This window comes from Rhea pennata, chromosome 8, assembly GCF_028389875.1.
Source record: "Rhea pennata isolate bPtePen1 chromosome 8, bPtePen1.pri, whole genome shotgun sequence".
Classification (NCBI taxonomy): Eukaryota; Metazoa; Chordata; class Aves; order Rheiformes; family Rheidae; genus Rhea; species Rhea pennata.
In genome coordinates this window covers 30,069,722-30,082,978 of record NC_084670.1, presented here as the reverse complement: position 1 = coordinate 30,082,978, position 13,257 = coordinate 30,069,722, and the positions used below count along the sequence as shown (strand labels likewise).

Sequence of the window (13,257 nt, the reverse complement as noted above, 5' to 3'; positions counted from 1 at the left end):
GACAGGCTGAGAATATGCACAGTCAAATTGGGTCTGGCTGCCCAGAACTAGGAGTGTGGTTGGAGGTGATTGACCCAGGTGGGTGAATTTCTGCCACCTTCTGTCACATGTCAAAATACATTTCTCTGTGAAAAAGATAGCCAGCTTTCTCCTAGGAGCTACTGTGCCTGGAAAGCAGAAACAGAACTTTATATCCATTGCATATAGGGTAGATTGAGAATTTCCCTTCCTCTAGATCTACAAAAGTAAACCAAGGAGAGGAAAGATCATGTATGTTTGGCCTACTCTGGCTGAGGAACAAAAATCCATCTTACAGGGGAGATAAAATGTTCAGAGCAGGAAGACTTGGTTTGTTGTTGCTGGCAAAACTGATTCATCAAAACAAAAGCTTTTTGTGGAAACATCCAATTTTCAAAAATTCTCCCCTGAGAAAAGCTCAACTTCTGATGGAAGAAAATCTAATCTAAGGCAAGATCATCATAATCCTAGTGCTCAGAGAACTCCCTGCATCTTAGATAAAACAAGTTCAAGCCCTGTCTAGATAAAGCAGGGAACTGAACCTGGATCTCTTTTAGCTTAGCCAAGTTCTCTTGCTCTGGGCTTGGGTCTCTCCTTTTGAGCCTGAGCATTCCACAGCTTGGTGAATCTCTTCACTGCTGGCCAAAGAGCTGTGTTCTCCTCCCCACACAGTATTGATGAGAATTTAAGGATTACAACCGAGTGGAGCTGCTCTTTCACCAGCACATGATCCAGTTACTAGAAAAGAGAAAGTGGGGCAGCAGCAGGTGTGTGTGGGCTGGAGTGGGTTTGGAGCTGCAGAGACAGACCCAAGGAGAGCTTGAAGATGGCAGCTTTGAGTGGGAGGGCAGGGGACTGGAGATGGAGGCACATATGGAAGGGATGATAGGAAAGTTTGCCTGCAAGAGCAGGAGACTGGTCTCACTAATGCAAGATGGCCCTCCCAGCCCAAAGAGTTGGTTGCTGCTTGTTGATGCAGACAAGCCTAGCTTCAGGATTGGAGAGGGATATGTTTAGCTGGGCCCTGGCACTAGGTGTTGATGTACATGAGCTTTTTGTTCCCTGCTGTTCCAGGTGGTGCTGATTGGCAGCAGCTGGACTCTGAGCTTCAAAAGGAGATCCTGACCATTTGGCCTCATCTGTCTCAGAAGGTGCTTGACCTGTTGGTACCCATGCCAAAAAGTGAGTCTCTCTGTGGGCTGTCGTCATTACCAAGTTCCTGTCATACTTGAAGCAGCATCTTCCCAAAGCAAGGCAGGGAGCAGTCATACCAACCCACAGCAGGGGGAGAAGAGGGGAAAGGAGTATGCTAATAGAAGTTAGTTCTGTCTTGCTCTGCCTGACTGCTTATTAACCCTCTTGAAAAATACAGTGCTCCCCTCTTGCCAAATTCAGTCTCCTGTAAGTCATCTCTGGAGCATATAGGGGCAGGAGGCTGAGAAGTGCTTACTTCATTACATCTGATGATATGACAAAAATATGCATTTTGATGCTTTATTATGATGCTTTCAAGCAACCTTCATCCATTTCATTCCTGCCAGCATGTCTGAGTGTTTAGTTCTCTCTCCCTCAGAGCAGTGAGCAGAGCTTGAGGGTCACCAAGGTATCTGCTGTCAGGGCTCTTCCTGCGGTCAGCACTGATGCCTTCAGACCTGCTGTTTCTCTTAAAACAAAAGTATCCCTTCTTCTTCCCCTTTCATGCTCTCAGCCTCTGACCTGACTGTTGGCAAAATATATGCAGCCATGATGATCATGGATTACTACAAGCAAAGCAAAGCGAAGAAGCAGAGGCAGCAGCTGGAGGAACAGGTGAGGTCCAACAGCAGTATGAAGTGGGCAGAATGGGTGAGTTCAAAGCATTCTCACAGGGATGGTGCTGCAGGGAGTTTGCTGCTTCATACCGCATCCCTGCCAAAGGGATGCTCAGCAGCCAGCTGGCTGGTGCTGTGCTGAAAGCAGTTGGAGAGATGATGGCCTCCAGCTCTGGACCACACCAAAGTCTGAGGAGCTTTAATGTGGTATCACCTCCCACCAGGTTCTTCCAGGCTGTTAGGGGACAGTGCAAAGCACAGGGCTGCTTGCTGAGCGGGTTTGGGTAGCTACTTTGAGGCGCAAGTATGTCAGTACAGATTGCAGCATACAGAAACGTGTGCAGAGCATCCCCAGTCACCAACAAGGAACATAAACACACAGTCAGCTTTCTAAGCAACAGGTGCTTATTGATGATGCACTGGATGTTCTTCCACATTTTATACATTCTTCTTAGATTCTTCTTTTCTTCAATACAGAAAAATGCTCCGATGTTCCAGCGCATGGAGCCTTCTTCTTTGCCACAAGAAATCATCTCAAATGCTAAGGCTCTGCCTTATCTTCAGCAGGACACCCTCTCAGGCCTGTGAGTACTGCCTTGAGAATAGGCAGGGTATTCCTGTAGCTTTTTCATTTTGCTTTCTGGAGCTGGCACTAGTGATGTGTGAGGAGTGATAGAGCTACCTAGAGTGGTGAAAATCCAGTCCCTGGGCAGAAATCTCCCAGCACAAAGCTCCTGTTTGCCGCAGGCAAAATCCCAGATAGCTGGTTTGCTACTCCTGGTGATATGATCAGCATCACCAGGAGCAGCAAAGAGGGGGATGATCAGATGTCTGCGGACACTCCTCTTGCAGCACCTTACCAGAACCCAGGATTGTCTTTGTTGGTTGCGAGATGAGTGTGCAAAGCACATGTCAGGTGGTTCTGGGTCTGTCTCTGAATTCCTCTGTCCTCCCTATTCAAAAGCTCACTGAGACAACAACACCAAGGCTTTTCTTCCTCCCATCCTCCCATGAGGTGGACACTTTTCACATGAGCTACTGCACTAAGTAAACAGGGTCATTCTTAACAAGCTGGGATGGCCAAACTGTAGTTCTTGAACTTCAGACAGCTTTGGAGCAGTTCAGCAGGACGTCCCACAGTGGTGCAGGGTGGGCAGGGGAGCCAGCACGAGTTGCTGGCAGTCACCTTGGGATGCCCCCTGGATGCAGAGGTTGTTGGGCTCTTCTGCCGTGGGATCTGAGGGGCTGGTGCCCTCTCCTGGCTGGACACCACCACCCAGCTCTTTTCACTCTCCAAGGAGCATGATATTTGTCCTGATGCTCTTAGCCTCGACAACGTGAGGGATTGGCAAGGAGGAGAGCCTCAGGAGAGGCATTACCCGGCAATCATAGCATCAAGCTCGTGGTCTCCCTGAAGCTGGACTCTCTTTGCAGGAGCAGCCGTAGTGGGTTCCCCTCGCTGAGCCCGCTCTCGCCGCAGGAAATTTTCCAGCTGGCATGCATGGATTCGACGCATGGGCAGTTCCAGGAGCAGCAGTCCCTGGTAAAGTCACGCATTGCCTTACAAGTGCTTTCCTGTGGCACCCGCAAGGATGCTGGTGGGCAGGGGGAGGTGTAGGTGTATCAGCACCGAGGTGAAATGCTGCTTCCTATGGCTGTGGAGTGGACAAGGTGAAGGGGCAGTGAGCACAGCGAAGGCAATGACAGCCTTTGGGTCATGTACAGATCCAAACAGGGGATGAACATTCCCTGATCTTGCCACCTGTGGCTCCTGCCTGTTGCCTCTGCCTGGGCAGTAGGAATGTGGCAAGTCCTAGGCTGGCCTTGGCTCTGTGCCACTGGCACCAAACAGCAGCAAGTACTTCTGCAACCTCTTGAGACCTGTAATCATGGTTTGATGTCCTGTAGTAAAATATCCTTCTCTTCACAGGCTACTCTTATTTTCACTGAACACTCATTTCAGTGGGTTATCCCATGCTGAGTGATGGTATCTGATGTTTTTGGATTTGTGTTCATTTTGTTGTCAGTGCTGATGTCCCTGATCCAAACTGAGCTGTGAAACTGTGTCACCAACAGGAACACAGCCTTCTGGCCCCACACACCTGCTGGTCGGCAGCAGTAGTGTCTCTGTGCGTGTGTGTGTGTATATATATACATATCTCTATATATATTTCCATGTCTGTGTGTGTGCATTCATGCACCACCCCGACACTTGTTGGACTGCAGTGTTGTATCACTGTACATCTCTGGCCCGATTTGTGTCCCCTGGAGTCTGTAGTACTCTGTGAGTTGCGTACCACACACACATGCTGTCTCCTCGCCCCATGTGCCCTGACCATTCACCCGCCCCCCGGCCAAGACGGGGACTGCAGTCCTCTGGCATGGCGCACGCTGGCAGGGAGGAGTGATGCTGAGATCCCTCCCCTCAAAGTGTAGCCTTCCAGCAAAGTTGCACATATCCAGTGTCACTCCCTGCTAATTTCTATAGTTCTTTGGCATTGCTTCCTGTACCAGATCAACAGTCCTTCAAATTGAGAACTGACTAAAACACAGAGTGCAACAATTGGCATTCTTTCTTTTAAATAGGATGTGGCCAGAAAGCCTTTAAAGCAGGTTTAGATAAAATCCCACGTGATCCAATTCTGAAAGAAAGGGAAGGAGTTAGAGCCTAGGTCTTCAAGGGTATACCAAAATTTGGGCAAGTTTTTCAGTATTATTTTAGAAAGAAAACGGTGTAAGGTGGATTAAACATCAGATGGGCGAGAGCCTGAAACTCCATTTCTGGGCTCGCCTGGAATGGATTGTGAATGGAAATTATTTTTTCAGTTGCAACATGACTAATAATAATTCTTAGAGTTACTTTTTGGCCAACTTCAAATCTGCTCCCCGTTGCCAAGCTATGAGACCTGGGCTGTCCCCTGCAGACACTGGCAGAAGCATCATGCTGTCCTGCTCCAACACAATCCCAAGAGTTTGGCTGTGTCTTTATTTTCAGGAGCCAGAGGTTAGGGAGTTTCAAAGAGTGCAGCCCTCTAACCGTGGCAACTACCTTCCCGTGGACACTCAGGACCACGCTGTATCTGGGAGGGCCTCCTCCATGCCTCGTCTCACTGTGGATCCCCAGGTAAAACCAAGGAAGCCGAGTCCAAGCAAAGCCTACCAGGTAACACTGGTGCTTCTCTCCTTGCTGAGAACATCCTCTAAGCCTCCTGGATCCCCAATGCTCTGCTACAGAATATTTTTTCCATCTTCAAGTTGCTTCACAAGGAGGAGAGAGCTGCTGTCCCCCTCTGTGGTGGGGACAGCAGCAGAGAGCAGTTAAGGGCAGGTTCACACAGGAGGTCCATTGTGGAGCAGGGCCCTGCCGGGATGTTGCTGTGTGGTCCCCATGCTGTGGGACTCCCCTCCTTTTCTCCAGCCCTGGATGCTGGCTGGGTTCATCGGTCCATGCTGCAGACACAGGTTTGGAGAGTCGCTGCCCAGCTCTAAGATGATTTCGCAGATGATGAAGCCTTTTATTTCCTTTCCCATTGTCCCAACACACACATCTCTGCCTGTGCCCCTGGACAGTCTGTCCAGGGGAACCCAAGCCACGTTTCACCTCCTTGTTTGTCTGCCTGGTTTCTTTGTCCTTTTGTCTGTATTCAGCTCTGACCAAGGCACAAAAGTGTTCATGGAGTTCAGTTTTGCAACCTTTTGCTGTGAAATCTCAGAGTCTCTTCTCTCCTAGCGGCAGTGGTGCAAGCACCAGGCTCTTGCATCTGTGCTGGTGCAACATTACATTGCCTGACTGTAGAGGCATTTTGGAGGAATGTGAAGAGCAAGAGAAGCTTTTCTTTGTGTGCTTTGTTGACCATTCAGCAGTAGAGGTGATGATCAGAAAAAGGCAATGAGAGCAGAATGGAGGTAGCATGAGAAGGCAGGAAGGGAGAGAGAGAGGAAGGAGAGAATGACCCTAAGGCTGGAGAGAGGAAGAGCTGCTAAAATAAAACAAAAGAAAATATACAAATAGGTGATGTGCACAAAACATTTGAGGACATAAGGAAAGTGAGGGAAGGGGAGAAGGTAGGAGGAGGGAGAAGAACAGAGGAGATAAACTAAGGGAGAGGGAAGGATTGATGGGACAATAAAACAAAAGCGAGAGCAAGGAAAGAGGGGAATACAGGGGAAAGGCAAGGGAAAGAGGTCATAGAGCAATGGGGGATGAAGGTAGCTGAGGAAGAAAGGAAGGTAAGGGAGGAGCCTGGAAAATAAACACCATGCAAGTGGTTTCAGGCACTGGAAGAGCCAAGGCCTTCCCCCTCTCTTAATGATTTCTTCTTAGATGTCTCTCTGTTTCCACTGCTCAGTCCCTACTTTTCAAAGTAAGTAGTGATGCTGAAATAGCTCTGGGGGCAATGGTCTAATAGCCCCCATCGTCTCTGTGCCTGGTGCTGCTGGTCTTGCTCTCAAATTCAGTGCCTTGGCTTGAAGTGAAGTTGTTCGCTTTGCGTTCAGAGCACGATTAGCAGTTGACTGGGGCGGGGAAACCTGTAAGCACAAAGGCTAAAACATGTTGTGGCTCCTCCTTTCCTCCTGTCACAGTCTCCCACCACTCATTTGTGCAGAGATTGTTTGGGGAGGGCTGGGCCGGGCCCCCAAGCCCCCCCCAAATCTCCCCGTCGTACTAAAGAGCTAACCCACTGGCTGGTGTGTCAGTGATCACATGTGAATCAGTAACTGCTCGACCGCTGTCCTGCAAAGCGGCTCCTCTGACCCCCTTACCCTGTTGCTAATGCCCCTGCCCCAACCGGCCCTGGGGCTTCCTTGCAGGTGGTCACAGACACTAGTTCCATGCGGCGATCGTTTTCCACCATCCGGGACAAGCGTACCAACAGCTCCTGGCTGGATGAGTTCTCCATGGAACGGAGCAGTGAGAACACCTACAAGTCCCGCCGGCGCAGCTATCACTCCTCGCTCCAGCTCACCGCCCGACGCCTCAATGCTGACTCAGGTGAGTAGAACAAGGACGGGGCAGTCAGCAAAGAAGCTATTTTAGCACCTGGCTCCAAGCTGCCTGGAGGCCACACGTTGCATGGGTCTGCTGGTGGTCCCACACCACTGCAGAGAAGGAGCAAAGCCTTGTCTACCCGTCACTGCTGTTTCTGGGCAGGGGGGTATAGGGCCTAACCTGAGTTTTCTGCAGGCCACAGGTCTGACGGACATCGTTCAGGTGGCAGGGAGCGGGGGCGATCCAAAGAGCGCAAGCACTTGCTGTCCCCGGACATCTCCCGCTGCAACTCGGAGGAGAGGAGTCCCCAGGCGCATGACGAATCTCCGGAGAGGCGGCGTGAATCCCGGTCACCCAGTGAGGGCAGGTCGCAGACACCCAGCAGGCAGGTAGGTACTGTGGGAGCCCCAGTGGGTGACAAACCCCTGTCTGAATGCAAAAGGAGACTTAGAAAAAGCTGCCTGCCAAAGCCAGGGAGATGAACCCAAACCCTGGGAGCTCCCGCTGTCTCTCCTTGCTACAGTGTTTCCTGTCCGTGTCCCCTGTGAGGCTGAGCGTAGCCCTGGTGCCTTGCAAGGACGAGGGCTGTTTGAGGCAGCCTGCAGTGCGTTTGGGGAAACAAGCAGGCCTCTAGCTGATCCCGCGGCCTCAGGCTGGTCCCACCACGGAGGTGTCTGTTCTGAGCCAAGGCCAAGGCATCACAGCTGCAAAAACCTGGATGTGCCAGCGCTTGAGCATGCTTCAAGCCCGTGAAGATGGTCTGTCCTTAGAAAGCTGCCTGTAGAGAGACCGGCAGCTAAAGAACAGTGAGCAACAATTCTTGTACTGAGTCTCTGGTCTTGGTGCCATTGCAGGGAACGGGCTCCTTGAGCGAAAGCTCCATCCCCTCTATCTCGGACACCAGCACCCCCCGGCGAGGGCGCCGCCAGCTCCCGCCGGTGCCCCCCAAGCCACGTCCCCTCCTCTCCTACGCCTCCATGCTGCGGCACGCTGGAGACGCCTCGCCGCCCCCCGAGGAGAGCGAGGGGGGGTCCCCGCTGCTCTCCAAGGCCCTGGAGCCCAACGCCGCCTGCCTGACCGAGTCTTCCAGCTCCCCGCAGGGGAAGCAGAGCCGGCAATCGACCCCGCAGCGCTACATCTCGGAGCCCTACCTGGCCCTGCACGACGACTCGCACGCCTCGGACTGCGGGGAGGAGGAGACGCTCACCTTCGAAGCAGCCGTCGCCACCAGCCTCGGCCGCTCCAACACCATCGGCTCGGCGCCGCCGCTGCGGCACAGCTGGCAGATGCCCAATGGGCACTACCGGCGGAGGAGGCGAGGAGCAGGGCAGGGCATGATGTGCGGGGCCAGCATCGACGTGCTCAGCGACACCGAGGAAGACGATAAGTGCTAGAAGCTGCCCTCTCCTTAGCCCCCTCCGCCCTGCCCTCTCCAATGCATGCTCTTCGCCACGCCTGGGAATGAAACAGAACCAAAATCAAATGCAGGGGAAATGAAAAAAACAAGAACAAAAACCAAACCAAACGGAACGGAACGGAAAAAAAAAAGTCTTTGTGCAAAAAAAAAAATTAAAATCTGTTGACTTTCATTTATTACTATCACTTTTTTTTTTCTGCACAGAGAAGCATTTGATTGAAGGCGGAGCAGCCAGCAGCCCAGCTGGGTGCACGTGCTGGCGGGGTGTGCGACGGTCCCACGGCCACAGCCCCTCTCCTCGCTCGCTGCCCCACGGGGCGCCCTGCGCAGGCCAATGCAGGACCCCCAGGAATGGCTCTAATGATGGCTTTCTGCCTGGTGTCTCTTCAGGGGGCTATCAGGGGCATCCTTTGTGCTGTCGCTCGGGTTTGTGCTGCCTGTGGCTTTAAGTTTCCTTCCCAGAGGGTCTCACGCCAGCCTGGAAAAGGGGTGAGCTGTTAAGGAATGGGCTGGAGAGGACAACAGGTTGGTGTCCGGTGGGCAGATAGGAGCAGCTCTGCCCTCGAGGAGGGGAAAAAGCAAAACCGACTGGTTTGTACGGGGGCATGGGATACGGGGAGGAGAGATGGGAGCAGGGAGGGGGGGCTCAGTGCTGCTGAATGTATCCCATCTCACACCGACATATATTTATTTATATACCAAGAACTCTAGGTGTGTGTGTGTGTATATACAGTATGTGTGTGTATATATATTTATATGCTGTATATATAAAGATATACACATACATGGAATTGTTTTAGTCATCTGACACATGAAGCTGCCCAGGACCGCCTTTGCCCTGGGAAGCCCCCGGCCAGCAGTTACAGTAGCCTGTGGGAGTTTTTACTATCTGCACCCCGTTTGGTGAGGGCAGGACCAAGTCTCTTGTGCTGTCAGGGTGATTGCTGGAAATCAGTCAACGTGAAAGAGAAATAGGAGTTTCCCCTTGCCTTCTTGCCCCCATCTCGAATGTTTTGCAGGAGCAGTAATAGTGTTTGCAGGGTTAGAGCTGGCTGGAGCAAGGTGCAAGGACGTCACCTTCAGGCCCATCTTCTCTTGGACGTGCCATGGGGCTGGGCAGCGGGTGGGGAGCCCAAGGGACAAGGGCAGGGCTGCTTCCCAGGCCCTTGAGCGTATGGCTTGCTTGGTGCAAGCCTCTCTCTGTCCGCTGTGCTGTGACGGCAAAACCGCAGCCCGTGCAGGAGGTGTCCCGCCAGCTCCAACAGGGCTTTGCTTCGGGTCTCTCTGCACCTTGTGCGTCAGCAGGAGGACGGCAGAAAGGCCTGCACGCCCTCCCAGCACCCCGGTGCCATCGGGTCAGGCCGGGCAGAAGAACGTGGCTTTCAGAAAGGCTTTGCGCGCACGTGACATCGCGGTAAGATCCCTGCTTGCAGGCGGTGGAGCTCAGCTTCTGCAGCCCCCCTGCCTCGGTTTTCCCTGCAGCCTTTGCTGCTGCCCTCTCCCTGGGGCTGGTGCCCCCACAGGGGTGGGCAAGGGGCTGAGGGTTTTGCTGCTGTCTGTAAACCCTTTGGCCCCAGCATGGGGCCCTCTGTGGGCTGGTGGGTGTTCGAGAGCTTGGCTGTGGCTTTTGGAGGGGAGCGCAGTTCATGGGCAGAGGGCTTGTGCCCGGGTGGCTGTGGGGATGGAGGGGCTGCAGGGGATGCCCAGGCTGCCAGGAGAGGGGATGTCCTGCTGTGCCCCGCTTCAGGAGGACAGACAGGCCAACGGGCCTAGCTCGAGCCTCCAAGGTGGTTGGGGTTGGTGGGGACGGTCCGTGCCACGTGCTGTGGGTATGCCTCTTCCACGTGGGCCAAGGAGCTCCCTGCTCCCGGGTGAATCTGTGCCCCATGGGCACGCCGGCCTGAGGAGCACGGTGTCCCCCTGCGCTGGGGCAGGGTGGGCTGCCAGGCACCCTGGGGCCAGCACGCTGCTGGCCGAGGCTTGCTGCGCCAGCTTGGGGCAGACGCGGCTGTGCCCGCTTGCGGAGCGCAGTGCTGTGAGAGCCGAGCTGCTCCTGAGGTCCAGCTGGCTGGGAACGTTACGTAATGTGCAAACACTGAAAATGCAGTGCAGGGCCAACTTCCAGCTCCAGTCATTAATTAATCTGGTAATTACATGCTGTCAACTCTAGTTCTCCCCTCTGCACACACACAAGACTGTGAGTGTGGTGCTTTGCCTGCCAGGATGGGGAGATGTTAGTGGACTTGTGGCTGTTGGCCTCTCACTGTAGAGATCAGCTATGCTTCTGCTGGGCATGCAGTGAGTTTTGTATGTCATGAGCCTGCAGGTGGTCCTGTGGAGCTGGAGAACGTTGTGCTCTTTGGCACCTAGGGGAAGGACTCGCTCTGGGAGCTGGAGGTCGGGACAGCAGTAGGTTTGGTCAGTGTAGTTGGACTGTGCGTGTCCAGGTGCAGAGGTGGGAGATAACCTTAAGCCTGCTTGCACCAGGAGCCAGCGGAGCCAGGCAGAGGGGAGCAAAGCAACCCTTGTCCCTGCTCTTCTCCCTCCAGCTGCTTTGCTCTGCTGAGGATTATTGTAGCCCCTTTCCTCCTGGCTCTCTCCAAGCCCTCTGGCCAGCCAAACAGGAGCTCTGGCCAAGCAATGCTTTAGTCCCACCCTCAGATCACCAAATTCTCCTGCCCTGATTCTGCATGTGCAGCTCAGCTGCTGCCCCCCAGTCACTTACTGAGCTCCTCAGAAGCAGCTCTGCTTTGTGAGAAATGAATCTTGCCATCTCTGAAAGCTGCCCAGTTCCTCAGTTTAGTCGTGAACCAAACGTCTTTTTCCTAATTGCCAAATTGTCCTCTCCTCATCCAAAAAAAAAGAGGTTTTTCATATAGACCTAAAACCTCTTGCTGTCTTGAAATGTCCCTCCTGGCTGGTGGTGCCTCTGCTCTCCTGCTGGCTGATGGACCCACATCCCTGCAACCCCCACACGAGCCCTTTGCTTTCTTTCTGGGCAGACACTTTTCTCTGCCAAAAGATATGAAAGTCCCCAGGGAACCGTCTCCACGCTGCTCTCCTCACCCAGCCTCTGTGCTCTCCTTCCCGTGTTTCGGGACAAGTCCTGCCCCACGCAGCTGTGGGGAAGGTCCCTGGTGCTGGCTGGTGGCGCAGGCAGCGCCCGTCTCCTTCCTGCCGTCGGGATGCGCTTTGCGCGTTCGACCCCAGGCTGCGTGGAGCTGGGCTCCCGCGGGTGCTCGGGACGAGTTTGGTGCAGACGGGTGCAATGGGCAACGTGGGATGGCGTGGAGGCCCTGGGATGGAGCAGGGGGGTGGCGTTGCAGGCTGGGGGAGGAAATGCCGTACGTGCTATAAATAAAGAGGCTGCGTCGTCTACTTCTAAATGCAGAAAGGTGCCTGACAATAAGCCGTGCTCTGAGTAACAACCCGAGGGTAGGTGAGGAGGCGGCTTTTTGTGTCTGTGCTTGCTGAGGGGGAGGGAGGCTCTCAAAGGCAGGGGGAAGGCGGGGGGGGTGGGATTTTCATGTGGATTTGAAGCTTTGGGCATTTGCTTTCCTCTGACCCAGAACAGGGCCAGTAAGCAGCGTGCAGTGATGCTTTGCAGTATTTCTTAGCAAATCTTGTAAGCGAAAGGTGGCCTCTTTCAGCGCTGAGGGCACGTTGTGCCTGGGCGGGGGATCAGAAGGGATACAGCGTTATTTAGGGGGGTTGCAGGCTTTGTGTGGGGCTGGTTGGGTGCAGCGGTGGTGCAGGATTGGGTTCCTAGTGCACTGGGACGTACTGGGAGGGACTGTCTCAGAGCGGTGGGCTACAATGTGCTGGCTCTTTGGGGGAAGCTGAGGTGGGGGTGGGAATGGGGGTCCTATCGCTGGAGCAGATTCAAGTTTTGGAGTCGGTGCGGGTATGAGGGAGCTGGCAAAGCGTTTGCACCAGCGCTGGTGCTGGAGGATCTCTACATGGCTGTGGCGTCGCAGCCCGGGTGCCTGGCTCGGGTGCTGTTCCGGCGAGGGGCCGGGGCGCGACCCGCCTGGGCCTTTCGCCAGGAGTGCCGGTGGAAAGGCGGCCGCCCCTGCTCCCGAGCTGCTCCCCAGCGGGCCGCTCGCCCCGGAGCGCCGTCCTCGCTCGCACCTCGCTGAAAACCAGCCGAGGGTCGCGAGTCAGCCCCAATAGCGTGGAGACGAGTGGGACCTGAGCTTTTCTTCCTGTAAGATCTGTGTTTTACTAACATGCTGAAACTGTGTGTACGAAGCAGAACACAACCCTGAGGTTGGGAGCGCTTTTCCTCCTGGTGATCCCCTGAAAATGGCCTGATCTTGTCTACTGTGCAATACCTGGTGGTCCTGCTCCCACGCCTGGACGCAGGAGGGCAGGCCAGGGATCCATGGGGACATGGTGGCACCTCCAAAGCAAGCCTGTAAAACCAAAAACAACCCCCAGGATGACTGAGGAAAAGAGAGGAGAAACCCCGGCTCTGAGGCGCTGTTGCAGCCTGCATCTCCCTTTTTAAGTCGCTGGACTCATTTTGCTGCTGTACAATCTCTCTTCCATGGCCTAAGAGGATTTTTGGCCCTAGAGACCTTTCCTTCACCTCAGAGACACCAAGGGGATCCTGCTGCTAAGACCTCTGCCTGCGCTCGGGCTGCTGCTGACTGAGAAGGCACGTCCGCACTAAGGGGACTTCAGCTCCCAGGCACCTTGGGGGTGCTGGGTGCTGATTTTCCAGCTGCTCCGGTGTGGCAGATGACAATGTGTAGCCATGCCAGGAGATAGCTGTGCTGCACACGGGGCTTGGAAAGGTGTAAGTGGGGCTTTTCTGGAGGTGGTTGGCTGCAGTTGGCCACGGTGGGAGGAGAAAATGGGGACATGTTTCAACCTCTGCTTATGGGCCTGGTGCTCTTTGACAAATCACTGTCCTGGCACAAATTCTCCAGTCCCATGCAACTGGTTCCCAGTTTGGTGCTGAGGACTAGACTCAAGCTGGTGGCCAGGCTGGCAGGAGGCTGGAGGGAGGTTGGGAA

At 54.1% G+C, this 13,257-nt stretch overlaps 1 protein-coding gene across 1 annotated transcript in view; it reads left to right on the top strand.

Annotated features, from left to right (window-relative positions):
• CACNA1E (calcium voltage-gated channel subunit alpha1 E) overlaps nucleotides 1-8,349 on the top strand; it is a 133,549-nt gene extending 125,200 nt beyond the window's left edge. Inside the window, exons 41-48 of the mRNA XM_062581373.1 lie at nucleotides 1,093-1,200; nucleotides 1,727-1,827; nucleotides 2,307-2,413; nucleotides 3,264-3,372; nucleotides 4,825-4,953; nucleotides 6,642-6,822; nucleotides 7,015-7,208; nucleotides 7,674-8,349. Of these exons, the coding sequence (XP_062437357.1) occupies nucleotides 1,093-1,200; nucleotides 1,727-1,827; nucleotides 2,307-2,413; nucleotides 3,264-3,372; nucleotides 4,825-4,953; nucleotides 6,642-6,822; nucleotides 7,015-7,208; nucleotides 7,674-8,213 (1,469 nt within the window). The 3' untranslated portion in view covers nucleotides 8,214-8,349. The remainder of the gene's footprint in view (nucleotides 1-1,092; nucleotides 1,201-1,726; nucleotides 1,828-2,306; nucleotides 2,414-3,263; nucleotides 3,373-4,824; nucleotides 4,954-6,641; nucleotides 6,823-7,014; nucleotides 7,209-7,673) is intronic.
• The last annotated feature ends 4,908 nt before the right edge of the window (nucleotides 8,350-13,257 follow it).